At 46.7% G+C, this 25047-nt stretch overlaps 2 protein-coding genes across 3 annotated transcripts in view; both read right to left on the bottom strand.

Moving 5' to 3' along the window:
* The window catches only part of LOC147753664 (uncharacterized), a 138038-nt gene that overhangs the window by 95396 nt on the left and 17595 nt on the right, over positions 1–25047 (bottom strand). The window lies entirely within an intron of this gene.
* LOC111259296 (uncharacterized) overlaps positions 834–25047 on the bottom strand; it is a 100927-nt gene continuing 76713 nt past the window's right edge. For both annotated transcript variants that reach the window (XM_086967839.1, XM_086967840.1), the window contains one exon: positions 834–4609. In XM_086967839.1, the coding sequence (XP_086823965.1) occupies positions 4377–4609 (233 nt within the window). In that variant the 3' untranslated portion in view covers positions 834–4376. The remainder of the gene's footprint in view (positions 4610–25047) is intronic.

Genomic DNA, 25047 nt, shown 5'->3' with positions numbered 1-25047 from the left:
CCCGGATCTGAACCGTGAGGAATTACAACAGGGTAATCTTGGTAAGGGCTCACAGCAGAAACTGAGCCCACTTCAGTCCTCCGCCAAAACACCAGAAGAACCGGCTTATACAACGCAGAAATGTTACTATGTACAGCACTAGCTATTCGGCGCCCTCATGCTAGAAATATAAAGTTTGTTTTCCTGCTACTACGCCTACAATAGCGAAAAAGCGTCCGTGTTGTTGCTGCTAGGCCTGGCAGTTCGTTCACTTCCTCTCTCCGCAGGACATTACAGGACAACAGGTCGTGCGGACGTTCTCTCTTTATTGGCAAATGGAGCAACCGTACTATAGAAGGGCGCTGACAGGGTGCAAGAGCAGGCAAGAAAATGGTGGCAAGAAAAGCAGGGGCGCTGTTCGTAGGGCCAAGAGATCATGAGGACCGACTGAACGACCAATAAATGGGCAACGTATCATTATCTTTGGCGAACCGAGGGGGCAGACAGACAGAAAAATGGCAGACACAACTGCGGAAATAGGAAGACGAGCATGAGCCTCTCCCACCGCTGGCGCTGCCGGATCGAAGAAAATGACTCTGCGTCTTAGTTGTTGTTGTGTTCCGTTGTATCATGTCGACTTGTCTTATGTCGCCGAAGTTGGTGCTGCGCTGTCAAAGCTGTTCGAGGTTACGCTTTGAGGCGGACGATGCGCCATTTGGGGCCGCGAGCTCTGTTACATTCTCCTTGTTGGCACGACTACTGTGTCGCTATGCACACTGGCAAAACTATACGACGAGGACAACACGCAACAACCGGCAGATTTATATATATATATATATGCAATACGACTTCGATATTGCCAGACTATATATTAGAGAAGCTCCGCTGCGCGCGCTATATCTTCATCCGCTTCGAAAACCAAAGGCGAGGGAAGTGTTCTTGCCCAGCGACCATGCTATTCCCTTTACGGCCTGGAATTTGCGCTGACTGGTAAAGCTGCAACTCCTGCCAGACGCTTGCATCAAGTTCCATTTCGATGGAAGAGAGGCATAAAGCCGTCCGCCCGGCAATGGTTAAGTCACACAGGTCGACGGCAAAGACGGCTTTGATGACTACGACCTCAAGGCTGCTGCCTGTGATGAATCGATAAGCAAAAAGCATAGATTTTCAATAGCATTAATACAATGGATAAGTGGACAAGCAGAATATATGGAAAAATCATTGATATTTGGTGCTACTGCCGCCACAGCCTGTTTTTTTTCGATATATTTCTTTTGTTGTTTTCGTCATCAAAAATCTGAAAAAACTACCTTAGAGGTCAATAGTGATTCTGAGAGATAATGTAAGGCTTTGTCAATGTAAGCAGTATTGAATTTATAGGGATTTCTAAACGTGCCTCAACGAAAACTTTGATCAAGATTTCCTTCATAAGGTCATCACCGCTAGACGGAAAAGTCTTTGCTGTCCTCCTATAAAAAATAAAAACATTAATTTGATTCTCGATCCTTAACGAGGATACGCATCTTTTTGATTTGATCTTTACTGTTGATGAATATAGAAACCTGAAAAGTGGGGCTTGTGTTATGACTTGATGTTTGTCTATCTTATTACGAAAGCTCGTTTTCGCCACATAGTGTCAGCAATGTACAACGGAAAGACGACAGGAAACTCACTGGCACTATGTGACGAAAACGAAAATATTACTCCTGCAATGCCGTAGGGTCAAGGGGACCCTAGAATGAGTGTCACACATACTACTACTTGTATACGGTATACCAGAGCGACGATCGAGCCAGGCCGCAGCCATAATAGTGCCTAGACACTGCCGTTCTTTGTTCCTTTTCTGCAAATGCTCGACTGTCGGCCATTGCTACAGCTGATCCTGGTTGCTCGCTCAGCTACGACCGAAAGAGTACATACGACTGCTGAAAACGTGCTGCTCTTACTGGAACTACCCTTATACTGTTTGGCTTTGCTTCTGTACTTCAGACAGAAAAAAGGAGATCGTGTGAGAATGACAGTTAGTGCCTTCATCCCCGTTTCGAAGCTTGTCTTTTTCTGTATACGTGCAGCAGCAGTAGCTGAAAAGCCACAAATCGCGCTACCAAACTACCCCTAGTGCCTAGTGGTCTCGCCGTAGGTGAGACAGGAAAAGGCAGTGGGGTAACGGAAAAAAGCTGAATTACCTATGACCTCAGTGCATTGCCACCATTGGTACGAGGTAGGTTTACTCCTCTACTCTGCAACTATATTGCTGCAGTTCTGGTGCGCCGCGAGCAGGCGGTTAGTTTGGCAATTGTGTTGACTGGGGCAACACACTTTAAATGTTGAGCAGTGGTCGTGCAGAGGCGCCAGCAGAGATAGAAACAGCAAGTGGGCGCGGAAACCGCTCGTCTGAGTTCCTCGGTGCCTGCTGGAAGGCCATGCCGAGCCTGGAGTAGCAGTCGCAGCACAGAAGCAAGCAACATTCCCACCAAATGACGTGAGCTACCTCCCACCTTCTTTTTCCTTTCCCATCTGCCCCTTCTTTTACAAACGGGAATAACTGAGATCTTGATCTTTCCCATCGTTTCTCGACCCTGTAACGTTACTGAAGCAAACTGAGCCCTGCTGAAGCACAGCACTACACGTAACTACTTGAGAGGGTAAACTCAAATAGAAAAGGAGACGGAATCGCGTTACCACCAAGGTTTGCAGGGGAGATAGCTGCTGCTTTAAAATGATCCTGTATAGAGCACAGCGACGAAAGCACCTAACGCAACTAAGCTAGTACCTGCATGCTCGAAGTTTAAATAAACGCGGACGAGAAAATCGTGTGGGTACAACGGTGTAAGGGGCAGTGTTGTACCCACACGAACACACAGTACAGGGATAGAAAATGTTCTCGTCGTCTGTATTGCTGTTACAGGTGCATACTCGTTCCTTACTGCCGTTCGATAGAAAAGAAACAGAAGAAAAACGCCGGGAAAGTATTAGGGTTTCGACGTTCGCTGGCTGTCATCCATGTCGCGGCGTGTCCAATGTTGTTGTCATTGACGTAAAAAAAGGTGTACCACCAGAGAACTTTGGTGTCCGTAGGCACCGGTTCCATCGACAGCAGCGGTATCGGCCTCGAATTCGTTTCTGAATTGGATCACAGAACTCATTTGGCTTATGTTGTGACCAATAGCGGCCCGTGTTAGCGGTCGCCATATGCTCTACAATGTGGCTATATGTAGTGCGGCTGCTATACGACCCCGATGAAATCCAACCGTCAGGGTGGCCATAGAGCCATAATAGTGAACCTTAACAATGGCGTGTCAAACCAGAACCTATCAAATGTTTAAAGGAATGGCAAAGAAAGGGCAGCTAGAGCGGGACATTTTATCATTTGTCAAAATGAACATATACTGACCTCAGCACCAAACAGCGAGAGCACAGTGTGCCGTACTCCTTCTGTGGACGATGGGACTCTACGAAATCTCTGAGATGAGACTGCCCATGATGGTAGTTGAATAGACAAAGCCGCATTGACGAATTTATCCTACACATACGTTATTAAGTGAGCTATACCAGTATACAATTCTATATACACGTCACTACTATTTGTACTACTGTTTACATTAAGTAACAAATACTACAAAAACAGCATGACATAATGATCTTTAAAAAAAATCAGCCATATTTGAAATTCGTAAACACGCGGTAAGTCAAATACATCATGAGCGTCGCCTTGAATATGCTGTATTGATCTACGTGCAGAACCGTTTCACTTGCACGCGTCGTCTCCGCTAGAAGAGACGGAATTTACAAGCTTCATTTCCCTTCTAGCTTAATTTCTTTTTTCTCTCTTCAACGTCTGCAGTCCCTGGCGTGCGTTAGCTGACGCCCCTTTTGCCTCCTTCCCCGCCTGCCACTAGATTGCGATACATTCGACTGTAGCAATCGAATCCTGCCGTTTGCCCACAATATCTGTGACGCCGCATAGCAGCTGAATACCCTGGCCCGTCTCGCCTTGATCTCGAGATACACGTATCTCGTGCACGTAGTTAATTTAGCTGAAATAATACTCGACAATTAACAATCGGGACTATTAAATGCATCCGTGTAGTTTGTTCTACACTTTGCGTTCTGCCATTTCCACTATCGCGGCCGCTCTCGAGAAGCGAGTGTGCGGCCGCAGCGGCCACAGCCACCCGCTGTTCTGTGGCACATCCAGCGCACTCACACAAACACGCATTTGTTCAGTTGCTTCCTCTGCCATTTGCCTGCGCTCTGGTTCTTCACTGACATTTCCTGAGCTCGATTCGCCTGCTCCTCCGGCGTTCCTCAGGCTCGTTTCCGCGTCCTTTCTACAGTTGCTGCTCAAGCCGTTTTGTAGGCAGTTGGCGCGGCCCGCCAGGACTAGAGCTCCTGGCTCACTTCGGATCGACAACGGCAACGCCGTTTGTGGTCCTCCATACATACACAGAGTTTGTAGAAGTTGAGGAACGGCTGCTGCCATCTTGCGTAGTGAAGCGCAAACCAACGCCAGCAAAGATTGGTAACGCAGAAAGTCGCTGTTGGGTCCCCTCGAGAAATGCAACCATTCCTGACAGACAATGCTCATGGGACTCGTTCAACACACTCTCGCTTATTAGTATTAGAGACACTGTAATGTAAATAAATAAAACAAATATACGGGGTAGTAAGACAAATATAATCTTCAGTGATTTTTTCCGGGAATATTTTGAACGTCTGGCCAACATGTTTAACATTACCGGTTATTCTACGCGTAGAGATTAAGAGAGCGACTAGAACGACTCGTACGCGGGTATATAGAAAGCTTCCTCTAGATGTTTGCAGCACTATGAAGTATCAAATCTAGCTAGAACAATTCAGTGTTGTCCTTATTGTCGCCCACTTTTTTGCTCTATTTTTACTACAAACACAATAATAGTTCGTCAGTGTTACTTATATCCCTTTCTGCTGCGATTGTCGCAGCTTCCTCTAGTAGCTATTTAATCCATGTTGCGTGACGCTGTATCACGCAGAGGTCATCATTTCTACCTAACAACATACAGACTGTATTGCATGCCTGAAAGGGCCAGAAGGTATTAAACAAACCTGTGACCACCTAACTACTAGTAAGTCGCGATTTCTGCTTTTCGAGGTGAGAAGAACTAACTGTATTTCTATCCTCTTCGCTCCACAGAGCTACTCCGCATAAACATATGGGATCATAGCGCGCTCTATATCTACAGGGGCGATAGTAACGCCTTGTTGAGACATCTAAGTGATAAGATTATTCAAGGTGCAGTGCGTACGTATCAAAGGTCAGAAGAACAGGTACGGTGCCTATCTCAAGGAGCAGTTGGCTTTGCCAGATTGGCTTTAAATTTTGCCTTCTTGAGCAGACCACGTATGAATTTGTTGAGTAATAGCGAGATGGTTAATCGTTTTGCTCTTATCGAGATTTTAGAAATAAATTGCATAATATTGCATACAGAATACTGACGGCCGCGTGTGCATCATTTCGTGCGCTAACTGTACATACTGGCGCGAGCTTTTGTATGTACGCGTAATACTTTTTGTCAAAATCGGTATCAACTATAGTCACTCAACCGGCTATTGAACGGATCTGACCTTTCAGCTTACTGCGGTTCGGCCATTGAAAACTTCGCCTACGTGCACTCGCACCATAATCATGCGATTCCTTTGCTTGATTACAACTATACTCGTACGTGGCTGTAGTCATTGCATAGGTTTCTGTCAGGGAGAGACCCATCGCATTCGCGGAAAACGTAGACGCTGTACATTGTAGGTCATATTGCCCAGTTAACAATGTCCACTACCGTCGAACGGTAAAAGGCTGCACGCAGCATATCCCATACAAGGTACATTGACACATACCGTCATTGCGTTAATTAGATGTGGAATGGTACAGCGAAATAAGGTCAAACATGCAGAAAAAGGATGGAAGCTTCGCCGGGTGTTGGGCATATACTATTTGGGCTAGTAGAGCAGATCTATGGTATGGGCCACTGGATGAAGATCATAATATAAGCGTATGAGAACGAGAGCGAAAGCGAGAGAGTGACGAAGAGCAACGAGGTTCCACGCCACTCGCTAACGAGGCCAATGCATGCCGAATACAACTATCTTACGCAGTGCATACAAAGTATATCTAATTAATGACAAATAAATAACACCAAAGTTAGCGAACATGTCCAGACTCGACGGCCAAGCTATGACACTATACTGAGCGATGGAAAGTTGCAGCGCTCTGTGGGCTGGAGCGTATCCGCGTTTGTGTCTAAGCCTTCATACCTCTGCGTTTTTGCATTTGACCGATGCGCTTGGGAAGAGACGGCGGAGATGACGCAGAGGAATCAACTCAGAAAATCGAAGAAGTGAGCCTTGTTTCTTTTTTGGGCCTTCTATACTGCGGCCTTTTTGATCTTCTACCATATATACTCATATAATCACACTAGTGCCGTGTACTGTGCTTACTCCATTTCGCGTTAGATTCGGGTTTCACGTTTGGAGTTTGCTTCGTTGCCTGTCGAATGGTTGAACGCCCTTCGCCCGTTTGGATGCAGACGCCGCTTCGCCGTCTTTCGCATTGGTTCTTTTCACAGCGAAGCTGATCCAGACGAGCAAAAGTAATACAGACTTCGTAGCTGGAATCATTCAGAAGGGTGGTAATGGCGGCAGTAACAGAAGTAGTAACAGCTAATCCAGTAGTCCGACCACAGGAAACTGCTGCACAGATAGGGCTCGACAGTCAGGACATGCAAGCTAGCTGAAAGGGGCCTGGGTTGGCAGCTGAGGCTCTTTCTCTTCCCTTAGTCGGCTTCGCCACTGACCTAAAGGCTCGAAAATAGGAAGATCGGTAGTAACGGGTCATCAGCCTATGAACTGAAAAACAGCAAATGAAGCCACCGCCAAACAAATATCTAACTTGAGTTGAAGGAAACGGCTAGAGCTACTGCGGCCGCTATCTATAACTTGTTTTTAGCCTTCTGGTTACGATATAGACTAGTCTCTAAGTGGTCGCGCAAATGCTGGCCCAATAGTTAAGATCAGTAAAGTTTCCCAGGAACCCTCTTCTTTCCATGGCTAACATGTCATCTACCACGTTATTCATTGCTCCACTGTTTATCGAGCTTTCGCTCTTGATTTATAGAATGTCTGTTCTTGCTAACATTAGATTCGAAGGCACTGTTCTTCACGAAACAGTTCTACAGTTATGCATACATATATATGTTTTCCTCTTTGGAACGCGTTGCTTATGAGAATATAGTCATACAGGAAGCACCTTTGGCCTCCTGCTAGTTGATAGTCCACGCAGTGTCCGGAACTGTTTCCATCTGGCTCAAGACTGTTCTTATCCGCTGCAAAAGCTCTATTTGTTAGTCCCATACTCTACGCTCGCACACCAAGTACCGATGAACGCAAGTGACAACCCATTCAGACGTCTTTATGCGACACCACCCTGGGGCTTTTTCAGACATTGGGTAGCAAGAAACGCGAAGGGCCGGGCTAGACATAGCCAAACACAACTATGCTCTAGCTGCAACACGCAAAATCCTCTTCGAAGGGATGCTCTTACCGCCGTGCCATGTCGCGCACAGCAGACAAAACAAAATTTTCAAACTTCATCGTAGGTCGGTCGCCCTGGCCAATCACGTCCCTGTTCCTTCGACTTTTCTCTGCTGTTCTTGCCCCATCCTCATACCCTCGTCCACGAGCCATCCGGTACGGTTCTTTGCATTGACAGAGGAACGCGCGAAGTCCCATTTTTTTGCTCAATGTTCTCTTCTTCTCGGAAAGGATCAGGATGCAAGAGAGTGAGAGAGAGTGAGAAATTTTGTTGTCTCATTGTCTGTTGGCTGATCCACATACGGCTTTGCCGCTGGTGCTGCTCCTGTGTAGCTCCTTATGCTCGATCACTCCTCCAGTGTGTCAGCTTGGTATCCGTTCGCCTGAGCCTGTCTGGGTCAGGCTGCTGCGTTGTACGGTGCAAAGTGGAGTAGGCCGGACTCAACCCAATCGGAGCTAAGTCTGTAGCCAAGCATGGGTCCGTCGTCTATGGTGGGCTTTAATCCTGGCCTAGGGCGCATCAGCTGGCAGCAACTTAGGAGAAAAGTAGATCAATAAGAAGAACAGAGAGAAAGCGATCAAATCTTTATTGATTTACCTTGTCTCTCCTGGGTGGGAACATGTTTGCTGCCTGGGGAAAAAGGGGGGGGGGGGACGAGAGATAAAAGAAAAAGGCGATATTAGACGATGGAGATTCAGGCAAACCCGATCAGCTCTGCTTAGCTCACCGTTCGCAACTGCCATAAATGATGTTTCCTTGCCATCGAAAGTTGGAATCAGAAGCTATAGAATATCCAGCAGACATTTTTGTTTGTGCAGCCCCTTAGCCAGCCGAAGCCTATCTTGGCCATCCTGAGTCTTCTGAACGGCTTCACATGTCCAGCGTGGGTATGACCTAACCTAAAGGGACCGCTATCAAACAATGTAGTAGCAGCCTTACGGACAGTTTAAGTGCTTTGGGATGAGCAGCCGAAGAAATTGAGATATTTTTAACCCAGCAATTATCAGCTGAGCACCGTGTCTGCTCCATTTTTTTTATCTGCCAGTGGTTAAAGATCGACCACTAAATCTTAGGGGCGATTGAAACTGATTCTCTGTAGCGCCTAGTCCTGCCAACGCAATCCAACATGGAGCAAGTAGGGATTTTGTCGATAGTTTGTATGCTTTTCCATCAACTGCTCACTTCCTAGCTATTTCGCCTGTGCAAAATTAGTTCTTCGGCCCATTTTTCTCTGCTCTTCTATGTGAATTATTATTTAGCTTCGTTTCGTATTCGAGGCTTATACTCCTTTGTAAACCAAGACTACAATTATAGGCGCCGAGTGAGCCTTAACACGGCCATCGTGCTGCAATACTGAAGCTAGACTTATTTATATTTTTTGTCTCTTCACTTTCATTTCACACTGTTTACGTCTACTCTGTATACGAGACCGGCCCGGTCTCGACAGGCAGAACATAAAGGAGGTGGCGGTAAATGCTGTGCCCACTGTTGGTAGCTGCATACATTCGCTGCTACCCTTCAACGTTGAGGGAATGAACGAGAAACGATATCTTCTTTTCGGGCCGTACTGTTGAAACTCAGCTTGTTGTACTACTGCTGCTGCTGGGGGACAACGCCTCTGTCTCCGTTTTCGTCTCCTTTGCTGCCCTACCCACCCTCTGCTTACCTGGCTGATACAACGGATGGGTACAATTGTACACGTTGCTACCGCCTGTGGCGCTCTTATCGAGCGTACGAAGCATCCTGGCGGGCTGTTTGGCTTTTGAACTATGTTACTGCTACTCCTAAGAGATGTAGCAGGAGAAAGGTAGACAGCTAAGAAGGATAATGCGGGGTACGAACGTACAGAAACAGCGCACAGTACCACGCTGGTGCAAACTGAACGAAAGAAGACGAATTAGAAAATGCCTCAGACGCGCACGTTGTACGTCGTTTGATCAAAATTGCGCCTCCCCTTCGTTTGTCCCAACCTAAACCCCGTTTTTGTGTTGCCTTCGTGCCACTGAAAGAAAAGGGCCAGTCAGTAACGTTTCATAGCACCATCGATTCTCCCTCGCTTCAGTTTAACCAGCGAGCTTCCTGCAGTCCGAGCTACATTGTCGTCTTCGAGTGGGCCCGCGTTCCTGTGCTCGGTGTGGCCTGGTCGAGGGACGTACGGCAAACGGGTCATATCCTTCAGCTCTGCTGTAGCAGCAAAGGTCTGCTGTCATTTTAGTTGTTTGTTGCCGTCCCTGTTCCGCCACTCTTCGTAAGCCCAGGCTTGTAGCTGAGACTTCAAGACGTAATAGCCGAGGCGTGCGGCTCACTGCTGCTTTCACCGCTTGTAGTCTCTGGGATCCAGCCAGAGGGACAGAACATATCCCATCCGTCGCTTCCTCCGGTCGTTACTACGACAGCCACGACAATCACTTTGTACGTTTCCTGCACAAATTAAACAATGGAGGAACCAAGCAACCGGCTTGCAAGCTGGTTGCTGCTTCTTCAAACGAGAGGAAGGTCCTAGTAAACGAGACTTGCATTGAGCCTTCTGGTATCCGGGTTGTCCTTGTCGTTGTTTGACCCTTGTTTGTTGTGTATTTCCTTTTGTTATTGTTGAATCTTTAGAACGATGGTATGCACCTTTTGCTAGATGTTGTTATAGAATATTGTCTTTAATTGAACTATTGTAAAAGCGACAACATTATACTTTTTCACAAAATATACACAACTATAATTATTTTTTTGCTCATATTTCTGTGCTAAGGCTTGGAGCCAAATACACTACAGTTTACTTGAAGCTTGGCCATGTCTAAAAATGCACCTCAATCATGGGGAACGAGGGTTATCAATACAAGGGACGATATCGTCCGCAGCAATAACGAATACTGTACTTCCTCCTGAGAATAACGTAACGATTACTCGTTATGTTGTTTCTTAGTCTGCCACGCTGCCATTTCTATTTTTGCCATTCTATATGGAAAGCTACAAATAGTAAACCCCCTTGTAATACACGTTATTCTCTCTGAACTCTAATACAATGGGATCGCTATGTGTATCATATTCTTTCCTGTTATATAATTTCTGTTTCTTATGCATATTACTATTGTGCTACCCTGCTTAGGCCTTCCCCTGACTACTATGTTCTCCCACTACCTTGTGTGCCTTGTCCTCATCGTCCTGTCCTTTCGCACCATCTAACCTATCTTCCCCCTCCTCCTCCTCTTTCTCTCCCTCTCTCGGCTGTAGCGGCAAGCCCCATTTTCATGGGCAATGCCCGTACACATTTATCCATACTATTTTGATTCATCTTCCTGCTGCTTTGGTTCTCGCGCGCTTTCTCGAAGTCACTATCGCGCGGTTTTCCCTCGACGCGTATAATTGTTCCTAATCTCCCACTCTCATTCTGTAAGCCTGTCCTTCTTGTACGAACTCTCTCACATTCTGTCTCTGTACGCTGGCCTCCTTTAACTCCTCCTTTCGGCCTCGTCAGCCGGACAGGCGCGCGACCCGCCCATGCTGCTGCGGTCGCTTCTGCAGTCACACGATGAACGAACATGCGTGTGTCTCCACTGCACTAGCCATTGCCGCATTATTCTGACGATGTGGTTCGTTGACGATGGCTGTTTGCTTTACTCACTCGTAGTGAGCTGCCGTTCTCTTCCGGTTTTTCGTTTTCCCCTGTTTTTCTTCCGTCTGCACTGCGTTCCTGTCTCAGCGGTTCCGCATCGTTGCCTAGTACGCACTGCTACCGAAGATCTCAGATAGTGGCAGCAGCAGCAATGGAGCGGGCGTTGTCCAACTGTGAGGCATTCGTAATGGAAGCAGTAATCGCAGTAGCTATTCGGTCGTTTGGCTTAGCAACTCGGAAGGCAACCACGGCAACTCGAAAGAAAAACACCGACGAGGCAACGAGCACCGAAGACTGAAGCATCTGGAGGCAGCACAGGACAACGTAGAAGCTCAAAGTTGCAGGAACTCGCATGTAGAGACTACGAACAATACCAGATAACGACGAAGCTCAGCAGGAGAAGCAAAATAAGAACCAGAGAACGGCAGAGCTTTGCGTTTGACTTCGAGGTAGGGAGCGATCGAGCGCTAACACGAGTCAGCGGATGGCTGTAATGGTGATGAAGATGCCTATGACGATAGCGATAGCTACAATCGCGTGGTAGAGAAAAGAACAGGAAGAAACGCATGGCAACAAAACCTTGCTGCTTCGGCGGCTGCTGCTTGGGGCTCGTTGACCGGTTAGTTGTCTGTCGGTAGCCAACAGCCATCATAGTGAAATATATGGATGGGGTGTAGCAATGGAAGACCGAATCCAGTTACCAGTCAGTTCACATACAGCCTGTCTTAGTTTGAGGCGAAGAAAGGAACACAACCGACAATTTCCCACCTCGTACTGCTAGGGAATCGAAGAAGACCAGGCAAGACAAACAGACGCTCAATGCTCCCCTAGGTTCATACTGCATTTCGATGTGACGGGAAACGAATCATCGAGTCTCCAGCCAGATCATTGCCATCGAGTCATTGATATCCCAGTGTGATACATTGTAATGCAATATGGGGGCTTTTATAAGAGTGCTTCTCTCGACTTGTATCTGGGTGCCCTTGTCCGTGTGTTTGAGTATGTGCGTGTAAGCTTATCCTAATTTTATTTACTTTTCAAGACATTGGCGGATGGTCGATGCACGAAATATGAACATACATATCTCTGTATCGTATCCATCCATTTGGCTAGTTCCGCTTGAGTGGAATCAACAAAAAGCTCATACCCTGCACAGATATACATATGTAGGTAGATAAATAAACATATATACTGAACGTCTTGGGCATTGACCCAAAAGCTAAGTATGGACACCGTATGCTTACGATTACTTACTCAGACCCCGGACTCACAACTCAGAGTGAACGAAACGACAGAGCAAATAGGGCAAAGGTTCTCTCCAGCGCCTGCTGATTTGATGTCTCGTCGCCGCGGTTGCTACTACTCATGATTCTTCCAGGAGAAACGCACACGAAGCAGCAAGACCCAGCCGCATAGCCAAAGGGGGCTGCCCGCTGTAGTCCGTATCGGACTAAGCAACTACGCACTGCAAGCTTCGGATAGAGGTTGCTGTGGATACGACTGACAAGGCAGACAGACAGCAGTATGATATGTATATCGGCTATCTACATCGATATTTGTACGTAGTTGTGGCACAGTGGTAGCGACAGCAGTTACTGTAGTGATATTGCCAAGGGAAGGTTACTAGACACTAATCAGCCTTGCTTCATCTCCTGTAGGTAGGCCTGTTAAGTATCATCGGCGAGGGCTGAGGTAAAATACACCCTTAGATCCAAGGTAGTTGTCGGATGGTAGTAGCAGTTGCAATAAGCAAAGTATTAAGCACTTGGTTGGTACAGGTTTGGCAATAGCATGGTCAACCTTCCACCCCGCCGCGGTCCACCTGGCTCGCGAGTAAAAAGGTGAAAGAGACTCCAACCGGACGCTTTGGCAAGCAGGACAGAAGCTGGTCCCACTTCTCATTCAACTATGCTTCTACGAGCGCACGGGTCTTTATAGACTAGCACTGCTCGACTCCGCATCACCCTCTTATTCTTGACGCGGTAGCGATGCTGCATCGTCCTAATTGCTTCGTCGTCGACCGGCTTCATTCCTCTTCCAATACCTCCGTGTTTCTGTCTATTAGGGATGGAGCGATATCCCGAATCATACAAGGTGTCGCCAATATCTCTCTATCTGTTGTTACAGCAGTACATAACTCGCCGTTCAGCGAGGCCTTCCGGGCTTGAGGTAGCTTGCGCAGGACAAGCCGACAGCCTTTCTGTTTTTACTTGCAATCATCACACTCGGTATATGCCTCGCGTTCGCGTATATGGCCCAAAAGGGAAAAGCAACCGACAGTAGCGACAGTAACCATCATTGTAGGCGGAGAAGAGTGGTCGCAATGGCTATTCTCCTGATCGGCCTTCTCGATGCCTTTCATATGCTACTCACCGTCGTCGTGGCCGCTGCTTCCTGCGCTTAAGGCTGTGACTATGACAAGGACGACGAGAAGAACCGTACGTATATGTAACTAGATAGGGACCACTGCTGGAAACAACGCCTCGGAACGCACTTATACATGCACGAAAACAAACAGGCAGACAGACAGACACATACAGAAACATAAATGAGGTAGGAGTGATCGCAGCGGCCGCCGCTACGGTCATTTCCGAGCCTGACTTTGCTGATGATGTCGCTACACCTGCGTTAACGGCTATGCCGTTGCTAGTGTTACAATCATTGTACGATTAATATGTCTGTACCATGATGTGTTCATGAATAGGCGACACACAGCATTAGCTACTTCGTTGGCGTCGTCCTTTCTTGCTAGCTTTTCTAGCGACTAGCAGGCAATGATCACAGACTTTTGCCATCTGGCTTTGCCACGTAGTATACAATGGTGCTACAACGACGGTTATGGGTGCTTACTATGCTCTCCACAACAGATACTTCTATCCGACCATTGTTTTTAGCCGCTTCTTGTTTCGGTACCAGTAAAAAAATTCGGATAAAGGGCCTCGTCCATGCTGCCATGTTCTCCTCGCGCTGATGCAATTCCTCATACTTTCTTTTTGAATCTTTCGCCTAGGCGCTTGTAAGTCATTCCTAGGAACCTTTTCCTTTTTCTATTCTGTATTCATAGTCGGTGATTCATTGCGTTATCCTTTTGTGTACCTACATCTGCTACAAAACCTTGTTTCGTCTGTCCGTTCCTTTGCCTAACCGTCGTATCTACAGGTTCGTTGTTTTGCCTTAACATTTGCAACGTTGTCCTTCAACGCCGGTTGAATCGGCGGTTACAACTACTGCTTTGTTTTTGCTGGCCTAAGCTGTGTTCCTTTCGCTGTTTGTCCACTCGGCAGAAATTAGACGTGTTGGATTTTGAAAGCTGTAAGCTAACCTGGCAATGGTCTCTATATTGAACTGTAGACGAGGTGGTAAAATGTTTAAAGAGAAGAAGTTGTGCTTATGGTAAGGATAGTTTGGCAGTTTCGGAGACTCTTCGACGACCTCCAGCTGTTCATCAAACCAAGCACTAGAAAACGATGGAAGTCGGCATGCAGAGCGTGCCCCTTCTTTCACCCAGTCGTCGCCTGGGCTCGTAGGACAAAGTATTAGGGCATTTTGCACCTGGGTTAGCATTGAACGCTCGTGTCATTGAACAGCAACGATAACGGTAGTTCTATCAGAAGGGCCGGCAAAACCATATCACACCTTTGTGACTGGACTGACAGACCAACAAGCAGATGGAAGGACCCTAGTTCGAACAAACGGACAGTCGATAGCGATCATCACTATTCTGTTGATCTGGGTCCGCCTTCCTCATTGCCCGATCCCTGCTGGCGATTGGCACAGGCGACCAAGCATGCTCTACCAGAGCATGCCGCCGAACCGGTCGAATCACGACCCGCCGCAACCGAAAAAGGATGCTTGCCGCAAGGCAAAAGAGAGCCAGCATCATTGTCAACAGAGCAGAACATATTCGACACACAGTTCCGGATCTTACCTTGCAATCAGAGAGAGAGAGAGACCAGGGGAAAGAAAGGGTGTATAAAACTTAGGGAGTTAGGATCCGTCATCACACTGAACCCGTCAGGCTTCGATCGGCGTTGTCGTCGGTTGACTCTGAGTTGTCATTGGATACGACAGGCGGACAGTCATGACCTAGCTAGAGGCACTGGCCTGCAGTCTCTGGACTCTGACAAAACCTCATCACCACCGTCGCTGCGGCAAAAGAGCATTTCCTGACCCTTTAGAGGGAGAAGGATGGTGGAATCCTATTCTAGTGAGCTCATTCACTTCGCGCACTCCGACACAGGCCCCGAGGCACCAAAGCATGTTGGCTTATGGGTTGGACGACTGACCACCAGGCACCCAGTAGCAAACTACCGAATAGGGAATGGCGGCGAGACCGTCTCTGCAACGACAACCAAATACAGCCAGCGAACACAACACCGACGCGCAGCATTGCACAAAGCGCGACATCGAGGCACAAGAACAAGGTGATCAGCTCTGGGTGCTGACGGTAGCGAATAACTACCAAATACCTGGCAAAGCAATTTAACGAACATACAATGTGCAATAGGACAATACATAATAAATGTTAACTATATGCTATAAGCAGGCGCTGAGTGAAAAGAAATATGGAAGGAGAAGAAATGGAAGATGCAAGAGAAAGACGACAGTGACCGGTACACAGTCGCACAAGGCCTACCAGAAAGCAAACGATGTTTCATTGCGACTGCTTTTTTCAGTACGCCCAAACGTTCGTCATTGTTTTGTTTCTTGTACCAACTTTCTTTCAATCTATGCCTATTATTTGTTCGATTAGGCAGATGGCACTGGAAACAACAGGTACTACAGACTGAAGGTTTCACCAATGTATGATACGTAACGTAATACTCAATTCGACTACAGATCTGTGCTACTAGCTAGACGCACGGCAATCTGCGTTTATCCTTAGGAAGAAACAACAACGGTTTACTGAACACACGCTGAATCTACAATGTGTTATGCTAAATACTCTAAGCACTCGCAAATCTACAGAACACCGATTTCTCCAAACGGGCATCACCAATTGCTATCCGTTGGATAGCTATAACTGCTCAAAACAAACAGTTAATATTCTCACAGCGTTTCTTTTGCAAGACAGGCCGACACGCCGACCGGCTGTCATGCCATCATCAAACCAAAGCCCCTTCCCCTTTGTCTTCCGCCCTGTCTCACAAGCAACATGCAATAGGCATTAAGGGCCTGTCTTAACCTATCGCTCTGCTTTCGCTTCTGCTATAGCGCGCCAGATTTAAGTGTACACGCGCACACAGACGTTCGCAAAAAAATAGGAAAGCACTGCATCGGACCCTCAGCGTCGGTGGGCGCAACAGTAACAACAGCTCGAGTAATTGCAACACTCGGAGAAGCTTTATCTGGATGACAACTCTGCTGGCGACAGCGCCGCATCGATGGTACAGACATGATACGGTGATCCGTCGATCTATCTGTCCCCAGTGCATGTATACTAGTCTGGCTGGCAGCTGCTGCGAATCCGATGACCATCACCAAGACCACCACAACCACCGGTGCGGCGAGTGCATGTCGGTGTTCATCTGTCGATTATGAACAGCAGGAACATTTGTGGTGCCATTGCTAACCATAGATGCAGTACAGCTGAACCCTAGACGCAGCTCAAATGCATCGTGTCCAGCGGTATTAGATGGGGGACAACGGGATAGTATGCTAGCAATAGTAGCATTAACAGCAGCAACAGAAATGGAACCTCACTGAACTGATCAGCCGCAGGATCGCGCACTTATGTCTTTCGTAGGATCTCAATGCTGGTCGCATGCACGGAGAAGAACAGTTGGTAGAGTAAAATGTGTGCGTGTATGATATACTATGCATTTGCCAGACGAAGGGACGACGACGACTATTCGAGGCATGTTAAGCAAAAGAGGGCGGAGGGAAAAGATGAAGCTCATTCATTTTTTAACCACTGACTCAGGAGTTGCAGGAGTGTTAGTACGACCATACCAACAGTAAGGGTGTTCTAGTATTTAAGTATGTATATATGTTTGTATCTCTCTCTGTACAAGCCGAAAGCATCTATTCAGCGTTTTGCTGATGCGCAGAGCACCGGCTATAGCAGTAGGGGTAGCGACAGCAACCATCGTATCATATATACCAATTTATTCTTTGGGATGGCCATCAAGCAAGGAGGTGCACACGCATGTACCCTTAGATTCTTTCTACGGAAAGTTAGTGAGCCAATGCGTCCTCTTGTAAAAAGAAGCCTGCAGGATCAAACCCAGATCCTAAACGAAATAAACTACGGCAGCCGCAACCTCCACGGGTCCAGGAAACCGCCTTAGCATGGCCAGATAACAACGACGCTGACAAGAATAGTAGAACTAAAACGATCTAAGATGATCCCTTAGACAATCCGGCTAAAAAGCAAAGCGAACTGGTTGGCTGATCAGGTCGCATATTTGTTGGCCATTGAGGCCACGATTGTCGTTGCCGAACAGTCTACCACTATGAATGTATAGCCACCGGGATCCATAGATACCAAAACGGATTATAGTATTAGCATCAAACATTGGCTGGCCAGGATGTCCTGCCCAGTCTTAGCGTGTACTAGCTGGCACCGGGGCTGTTGGCCGGCTGATGACAACCAAACAGAGACCGATAGATACTAGGCGAGTTTAGAGAATAGATTCAAAAACACGGACAGAGAGAGTACCGTCGTATGAGCGGGCTGTGAAAGGAGAGTCTGAGTGTTCGAGTTATGATTATTTTTGCCTGCAAAGACCCGCCTGCTAACGATGGTCAGCCAGTAGTCATGCACGGTGAGTTAGTTCTCCTTACCTAGATTAGGCGGGGTACTCACGAACGACAGTGGTAGCCCCCTCGGCTGTTGTGTTTACCATGTAATCATTTTTAGGGTTAAAAAATCATCTGCGTAGCAACCCGCTTTTGAGATTGACTTTTTTTCCTATCAAAGTAGGAAATCTGGTTATACTACGACAGCCGAGTCGCGTAAGACCCATTTTTATGTGTATTCATTGAATTTCCCAATCATTACGTAATTAACAATTCTATAGGATTTCGGAAGCGACCAGTTTCAACACGATCCATTAGCGTAGCTTACGTAGTAGTCGGGATAGACCATAAAGAACAACAGAAAGACATCCTCAAAAGACTTCTCTCATTAAGTGCTTCGAGATATTCCCTCGTCAAAAAATTCAGCACAACACAAACAACCTGTCGTGGCTTGATTACTATAAATTTATCATCGCCTATCGATTTATCGGTTGCATGGCCTCTTGCATCGTGGTAACTAGCCGAATGCAGATCAGTTTGGATGATGAAACTTGATTACCCACCAATCAAAACCGTCGGGGTTATCCTTTACCCTCCGAAGCACGAGAACAGAAAGAACCTTTGTATTGTCATCTGGCAGGACTCATCGACTACGCAATGGCGTGCCGTTGCTGCTGCGAGTCGGCGCTGCATCTACTAATTGCCATTTTGTGAGTGAGACTCGTCGTGCAACGATATTAGGCCAGATGTTTGAGTGCGCTCGTAGCACTTATACCATGCAAACAGGCTGTAACAGGATGAAGAGGAGCGTCCAAACATATATCCTATCCGCAATGTTACTACTCTACGTTATAATTAAAACTTAGACCGTGTCGTCCTGTCCCTTTCCCCAAGCTTCTTTGTAGACGTCCGTGCATCTCTGCATGCAGTTCGTTAGGCGGTATTATATTATAGGTTCGCAAATGTTTTTAGTTCGTTTAGCTCACTGACTAAAATTGAGTACCGCTATTCCGTATTTATGTAGTTAGACACCGAGAATTTTAGACGGACTGGCACAATAGGACTTCTGGCGGTGCGGTCCGTCGCGAGTCATCAGTGCTGCCGCTCGGTGGATGTAATGGAAGTGACCGAATGGAAAAACAGAGTGGAAACGTTTTTAGGCGAAGTGTCAGAATTAGGGAAGAGACAGCACATAAGCATAATAATGATACAGTAATGATGTAGAGGACATGGAAATTTGGTAAGTGAAAATTAAGGCTGCAGTATTAGACTCATACGGTGACAAAAATGGGGAAAGTAAGGATCGACATATGTATATCTAGTTAACTATAAGGGGACATTTTGCCATATATCTATGCACGCCGTACTCGTGAGAGCTCTGTTTAATCTAATTTTATATACTATTTATTCGTTGGTTTTTGCGTGTATTGCAAGCAAGCATCACATATGAACAAGTACATTAAATTTGTTGTGTTCCTTTATTTTCTATAGCTATGAATTGCGGCTCATTGGAACGGCTCTGCAACAGGCCATATACGAAGCAAACTCAGCTTCGTTGATTTTGTCCTTTGAGAACCGCTGACTCACCCGGTTAACCCTTATACAGGGGCAAAGCGACTTCCACCTTTGAAACCCCGAAGCCAGTTCCGAGCTCTCTCTAAACTTGCATTATGGTTATACGCACCGGTTAAAACGGTAGTTGCATTAGCAACAGCAGCGGCAGTAGCAGCGTTTGCAGTGTCACTACGACCGGTAGCGGCGACACAGCAGGTTTCATGTGGAATAACTTCACTCGAAAGCGATGCCGTTGCTGGCATAATCCGACCCAACCCCCAGCGTTTCGACAACGTGTGCAATCACATCGGCTGTAGGAACTCGGAAGGCCTTTGTTTATAGGAGAGGAAGGCCTGGCTATCCTTTGCGTGGGTGACAAAATGAGTTAACTTTTACGTCAACCTCCTATACGCGTATGGCTTGCTCCCTCCTCTTACTACTGATGGCAGCACCCGCAGTGCAAACCGGCAGTTTACGAACCTAGCGTAGTAGGTAATAGTAGCTTCTCGGTGAGTGAGAGAAGGACACAGGTCTGAAGGCCATGCTTTTTCTGCTCCCGTTCCCACATACTGCAAACCGGCCAAGATAGTAGCGGTAACAGCGGATATGGCGGTTGTACCTTGTGCTAGCGAAAAAAAGCGTCAGAAAAGCAAGTTACAGCGAAAAGGTAGCTAGTACGTGGCGCGGCGTGCAGCTTTCGAGACCGTTGCTTATTGCTGAACAGAGAATGTGTATCCCTAGCTAGTAAAAATGGCGGTGCATGTTAGCGGGTCCCCGATCAGCCTCGAAGTTCAAGTCCGCCAGCTAGCTCTGAGTTCTCAAACTTCCGCTTTTGCAGCCTATGCGGCTTCTCTTTGCAGCCGTTATTACTTAGGCGCATAGGACACGAGTTGCCTACGCCAACTATACCACGCGCATTGTAACGATTATACGAGTCCCCTTCGCCGGCTACTCAGAGCATCCAGCGCTCTTTGGGTTACCAGAGAAACTGACAACAACGCTCCGGAGAATTAAATCATTTGCTCTGATCTCTGTGTAACGAAATGAATGTTGCAATTGCCCTTGTTAGATATAACCAAATACTAAGTGAGATTACGAAAACACATATTGCCCTAATATTAATAACAACTATAGCTACAGAACTAGAATATCCTCTAACAATATCTTTGAGATATCTGTCAAAGACAGTGAAAGATCATATTCACCATCACTCTATAACTGACTTTCTAGAGAGTTGTCTTTTCGACGCCGTTATTTGCTTCTGATGTCTTCGTTCAGCTTTAACACATTTCCTAAGCGCATTCTAAAATGTATCTATGCTTTCTATTGTATAAATGTGGCCTAATTCTAGTCGTTCCAAATATCGACGCTGCCTGCGCCAAAAAGCTTGAACCAAATAAACTAAAAAATACAAAGTTCCGTCCGAACTGAGCAGTCGATCGAGACGCAGAAGAAGTTGAATAAGAGGTAATATAAAAGACGCTTTCTTGTAAACTATGGCTAAACCATTTGCAGTTAACGCGTGTGCTATAGTAAGTTAGGAAATCGAAGCCCTACACTCAAACAACGTGAAGGTAATCGTTAACCCTTAAACCTATAATCTTCCTATAGGTTTCTCACATCTACGATATTTTATAAAGCATCTATATAGAATGCAATTAAAAAAGTTGATTTTTAGCCATTTATACATTATATTCTAAGACTGTTTTTCTGCTTTTCAAAAATTGCCTTTCGCTTTCCCTCTCGAAACCGTTTTCGGTCTGGCCTGTTTTGTATTTACGGAATCTTTTCTTCTGTCATTTTCTCGCATCGTGTTTTTTTCTCACTGCGCCTATCGCTACTTATCGGTCCTAATAGCGACAGTTTCATTAGTTATTGTTGGATGGGTAAAAAAAATGGCTTTCTGCGCGCTAGGATTTAAACTTACACTGGGTTCGTCTCCAGCGAGGGAACGAATAGGGCTAAAGCGGTACTGGAACGGCGCGAAGCCGAACTGCAACATGTTTTAAATGCTACTACAGCTACAAATTGTTATACTATGCACCATGCTATAACGTTCAACGGGTACAGAAGCGTCTCCTGTTGAAATCATCAGGTCTCCTGCTATAGGTCCACCGCTGCATAAAGCATGAAGGAGGCAACCAGCTGGAGCGACCGCGAGAGAGAGAGAGAGAGAGAGAGAGAGAGAGAGAGGGGGGGCTTGTGGGAGGTACCGCCAATAGGAGATGGCAGGAACAGCAAAATCAGCAGCGACAGCATCGCAGACAGCTTATAGAAAAGAAAGGCTGAAATGTTACTGTGCACTTGTGATATACTTCGTTCTGTTGTTCCGACTGCCGCGTTAGCCTCGTCGCTACTGCAGTGGCAGTTTTCTCGTTTGCTCAGATTCAAATGAAAGGCGAAGGATGAAAGCTTCGTTGTTTTAGGTTTTTCAAAGGTTTTAGGCCTAGAAGACACCTCTGTACACCATAACGCTCTTGCAACGCTGCTACACAGCAACATATATAATAGAGAATTGAGGCGGGAAAAGGGGCGTATGAGTGGCTGTATGTTTGAATTTCTGTGTGCCTATCTAACCTAAGCGGGATGGCTGCGCATTACTGAGTCGGCTATGCCGGCCATACATGTAACATCCTGGTAGCGTTTGCCTCGTTTAAAACTACGTATCTTGCACTTAGACTGGGGGAGGGTTTAGCACTTGGAGGAACTGGGGTTACCCGGAGATAGGAACATGAACGAGCTGATAGAGAAGGAGCCAACTTGGACTTGGCTAGCCTTGTTCGGCTCGATGAGGAAAAGAGATTAGAATTAAATTTTATGCAAGTGTTATCCTTCGTGGACAACACCGCCGGAGGCTTGAACGAGTTACGACTAAAAGTAGGCACAGGCTCACATGCACGAGAAACGCAGGACAAAAGAATTTTCGTTGTGCGTCGAGGACCTCGGTTCTTCCCACAGAGTTGCACGCAAAAGTCGACCAGGACAGCTAGGAATGATACTGGCGCGAATTTTTGAAAGTGGTGTGGAGCGAAATGTAGACTGTGAGTGAAGATAGCAATGGAGATGAACTAAGAACAGGACAGAAAGGAGAAGAGTGCATAAGGGAAAGCTTGAACAGACTGATGGAAAGCGCTGGGTGCTCACTAAGTATCGAAACTAGAAAGGAGCGAAAAAAAGGTGGTTGCGAGAGCGACAGCTTATTAAGATGTAGCGAAAATGCTGTGGCACATTGGTACAACGGTATGCCGCGGCCTGAGCGCTCGTACTGTGCTGGTTCGCCGATGGGTTATCACAGAGCTTACACAGGGTGTTTCGTAAGACCATGTATAATAGAGAAGGGAAATTATGTTCCCGGTAAGCTTTTGACGTCGACAGGAATCACACATTAGAACAGTGAGTACGACACGCGGAAGGACCCACGAAACGCTCCTGGGAAAAGCTTTTGTCAAACGAGCAAGACATTTACAGGCAACGATTGCGTGACGCGGCCGGCGGCAGCAGGAAGGTCGCTGTTGCCGATGGTAACCGGACGGCCATTGGTACGAAGACTGTCGTTGCGCTCAGCATTTTTGTAGGGTTGACCAGCTTCTGGACATCATTTGTGTCCATATTCATATGTATCGGCACGGGCGAGCGAGTTTCTTTCATTACTGCTTTTCTGCTTGTCTATTTTTCTTTCGTTTGTTACTATAACAGTTTCACGCCCATGATCTATAATAGTAATCCGTTCTGTTCACTTCACTGAGGCATCTACGTTCAGGTGCGTTTACTTTCTCCAGTGCCCAGCACTATATCACCAGTGCATGGCGGCTCTTCGTCGACGGAACATCCTTAATTTTGGACCTTGCGGTATGTCACCTTCGCTTTCCTGGTCGCTCTGCTCCTCTTGTTCAGACCACCCATAGCTCGCCGCCTTACTCTGGTAGACACTGTCAGTTGAATACTGGCCGTGCATACACCCTAATCGACGTCTCGACCATGAGCATTGCGTCTAGACGAATACTATACGTACAGAGAAACACGCACATTTGCAAGCACTTGTCACTACCCGTTCATTTACAGCCGCGAGGCATCTAACGGAGAAAAAGAATAGAGGCCGCATACGCATAAACAACTTGTGTATACGTACGAGTGTCTATCTACCTCCAAGGATTTGTACACAGATACGGACATCATAAACAATGAAGCAAGCACACAGAGCATCTGGTTTTCGCCAATGGCCGCCATTGCTGCCGTTGATATCCGGCATATATGGTGCGAGCGACAAACAACGGCGTATTTGCTGTTGTTGTTGAGCCGAAGTAACGTTTACTAACGGACGTCGCTATAGTCGAAGATGGTCGATGTCCATGTACACGTCGAATGACTAGAAACGCACACACGGCTCGCTCAGTAGCAGCCGCGGAAACAAAGATATCAAACAAAGATGCAATGCTGCGTTCCGCCGTTAACCTACAGCTTTAGCTAGTCGACCATTATCGACGGACTAAACAAAAGGATTTAAGACCTCTGTCTGTTGCTGCTACTGTTGTCGCAGTCATCACTCCAGTCGTCATCTGATTCTCTATGTGCGCGTATGTTAACATTACGATTCGGTTCGTTGTACCTGCGAGAATACGTCATTGTAATGACAACGATTCCTGTCCTATACCTGGCAACAGATGCTGCAATGAAGCAAAAGGCACTTCACCACAATAAAATTTCTGGTGATGCCGAGATCTAAGCAACTGCGTCCGCTAGTAATAGGTACCAGTGCAGCGAACTGCTGGGAATGGGCAGTAATGGAAAGGCTGCAGCGGGTTGTGCCCAAAGAGCCTATGACGTATCGGATACAATAGAAGACGTGAAATATAGCGAGGACAGTTAAGAGTAACAAAAACAATTACTTTCGCCCCAAAGCCACTCCAGCGTAGAATATATTACGTCTGTGCATGTAATGGGTACGCGAAAAAATGAGAGAGAGAGAGAGAGAGAGAGAGATGCATTTCTACCTAAATATGTTGCGCGAGGAATTTCAGTAGGTATACGCATGGGGACTTGATCACGAGACGGAACTGATATCTATCCAGATGTATAACGGTATTAGAGAATTCCGGTGATGAAGAAAAGTCTAGGAGGCGTAAACTTAGCGAAATTATAGGGGAATTATGTAGCAAGCAGACAACTGGCCGTTCTCAGCGCTATCCGATGGGTCGACCCGGGTCTGTTAATCTGCTAACTCGCTAGGTGTATACGCCCATGTTTGGTTAAGATGTATGCCTACGTATCGCACGCATGTTCTTTGTCACAATTTGCGTTCATCTCGTTGCCATACACTCGTTTATGTATAATGCCTGCGTACATATGAAGAACCAGCCGACAAACGACCGCGTTATTTCTGCGTTGCTCAGCGAAGCAGTTTATTATTATCTTGCTAGTGCAGGGTCGCCTGCATCCGTTGCAGAACCAGCGGACGCGTTGTGTATCGGTACCAAACAAAATGCAGATAGGGAAACACTGCAACAATCGCGGTTATGGTTGTTTCCTGCACCCCCCATATCAGTAGGCTCAACCTCAACGTTTGGCTGTCTGGTCCCAAACTTATCCAGCTAATTACGCTGTC

Source organism: Varroa jacobsoni, unplaced genomic scaffold, assembly GCF_002532875.2.
Source record: "Varroa jacobsoni isolate VJ856 unplaced genomic scaffold, vjacob_1.0 scaffold_317, whole genome shotgun sequence".
Taxonomy (NCBI): Eukaryota; Metazoa; Arthropoda; class Arachnida; order Mesostigmata; family Varroidae; genus Varroa; species Varroa jacobsoni.
Note: the sequence above shows the minus strand (reverse complement) of the source record. Positions and strands in the feature narration are given on the sequence as shown.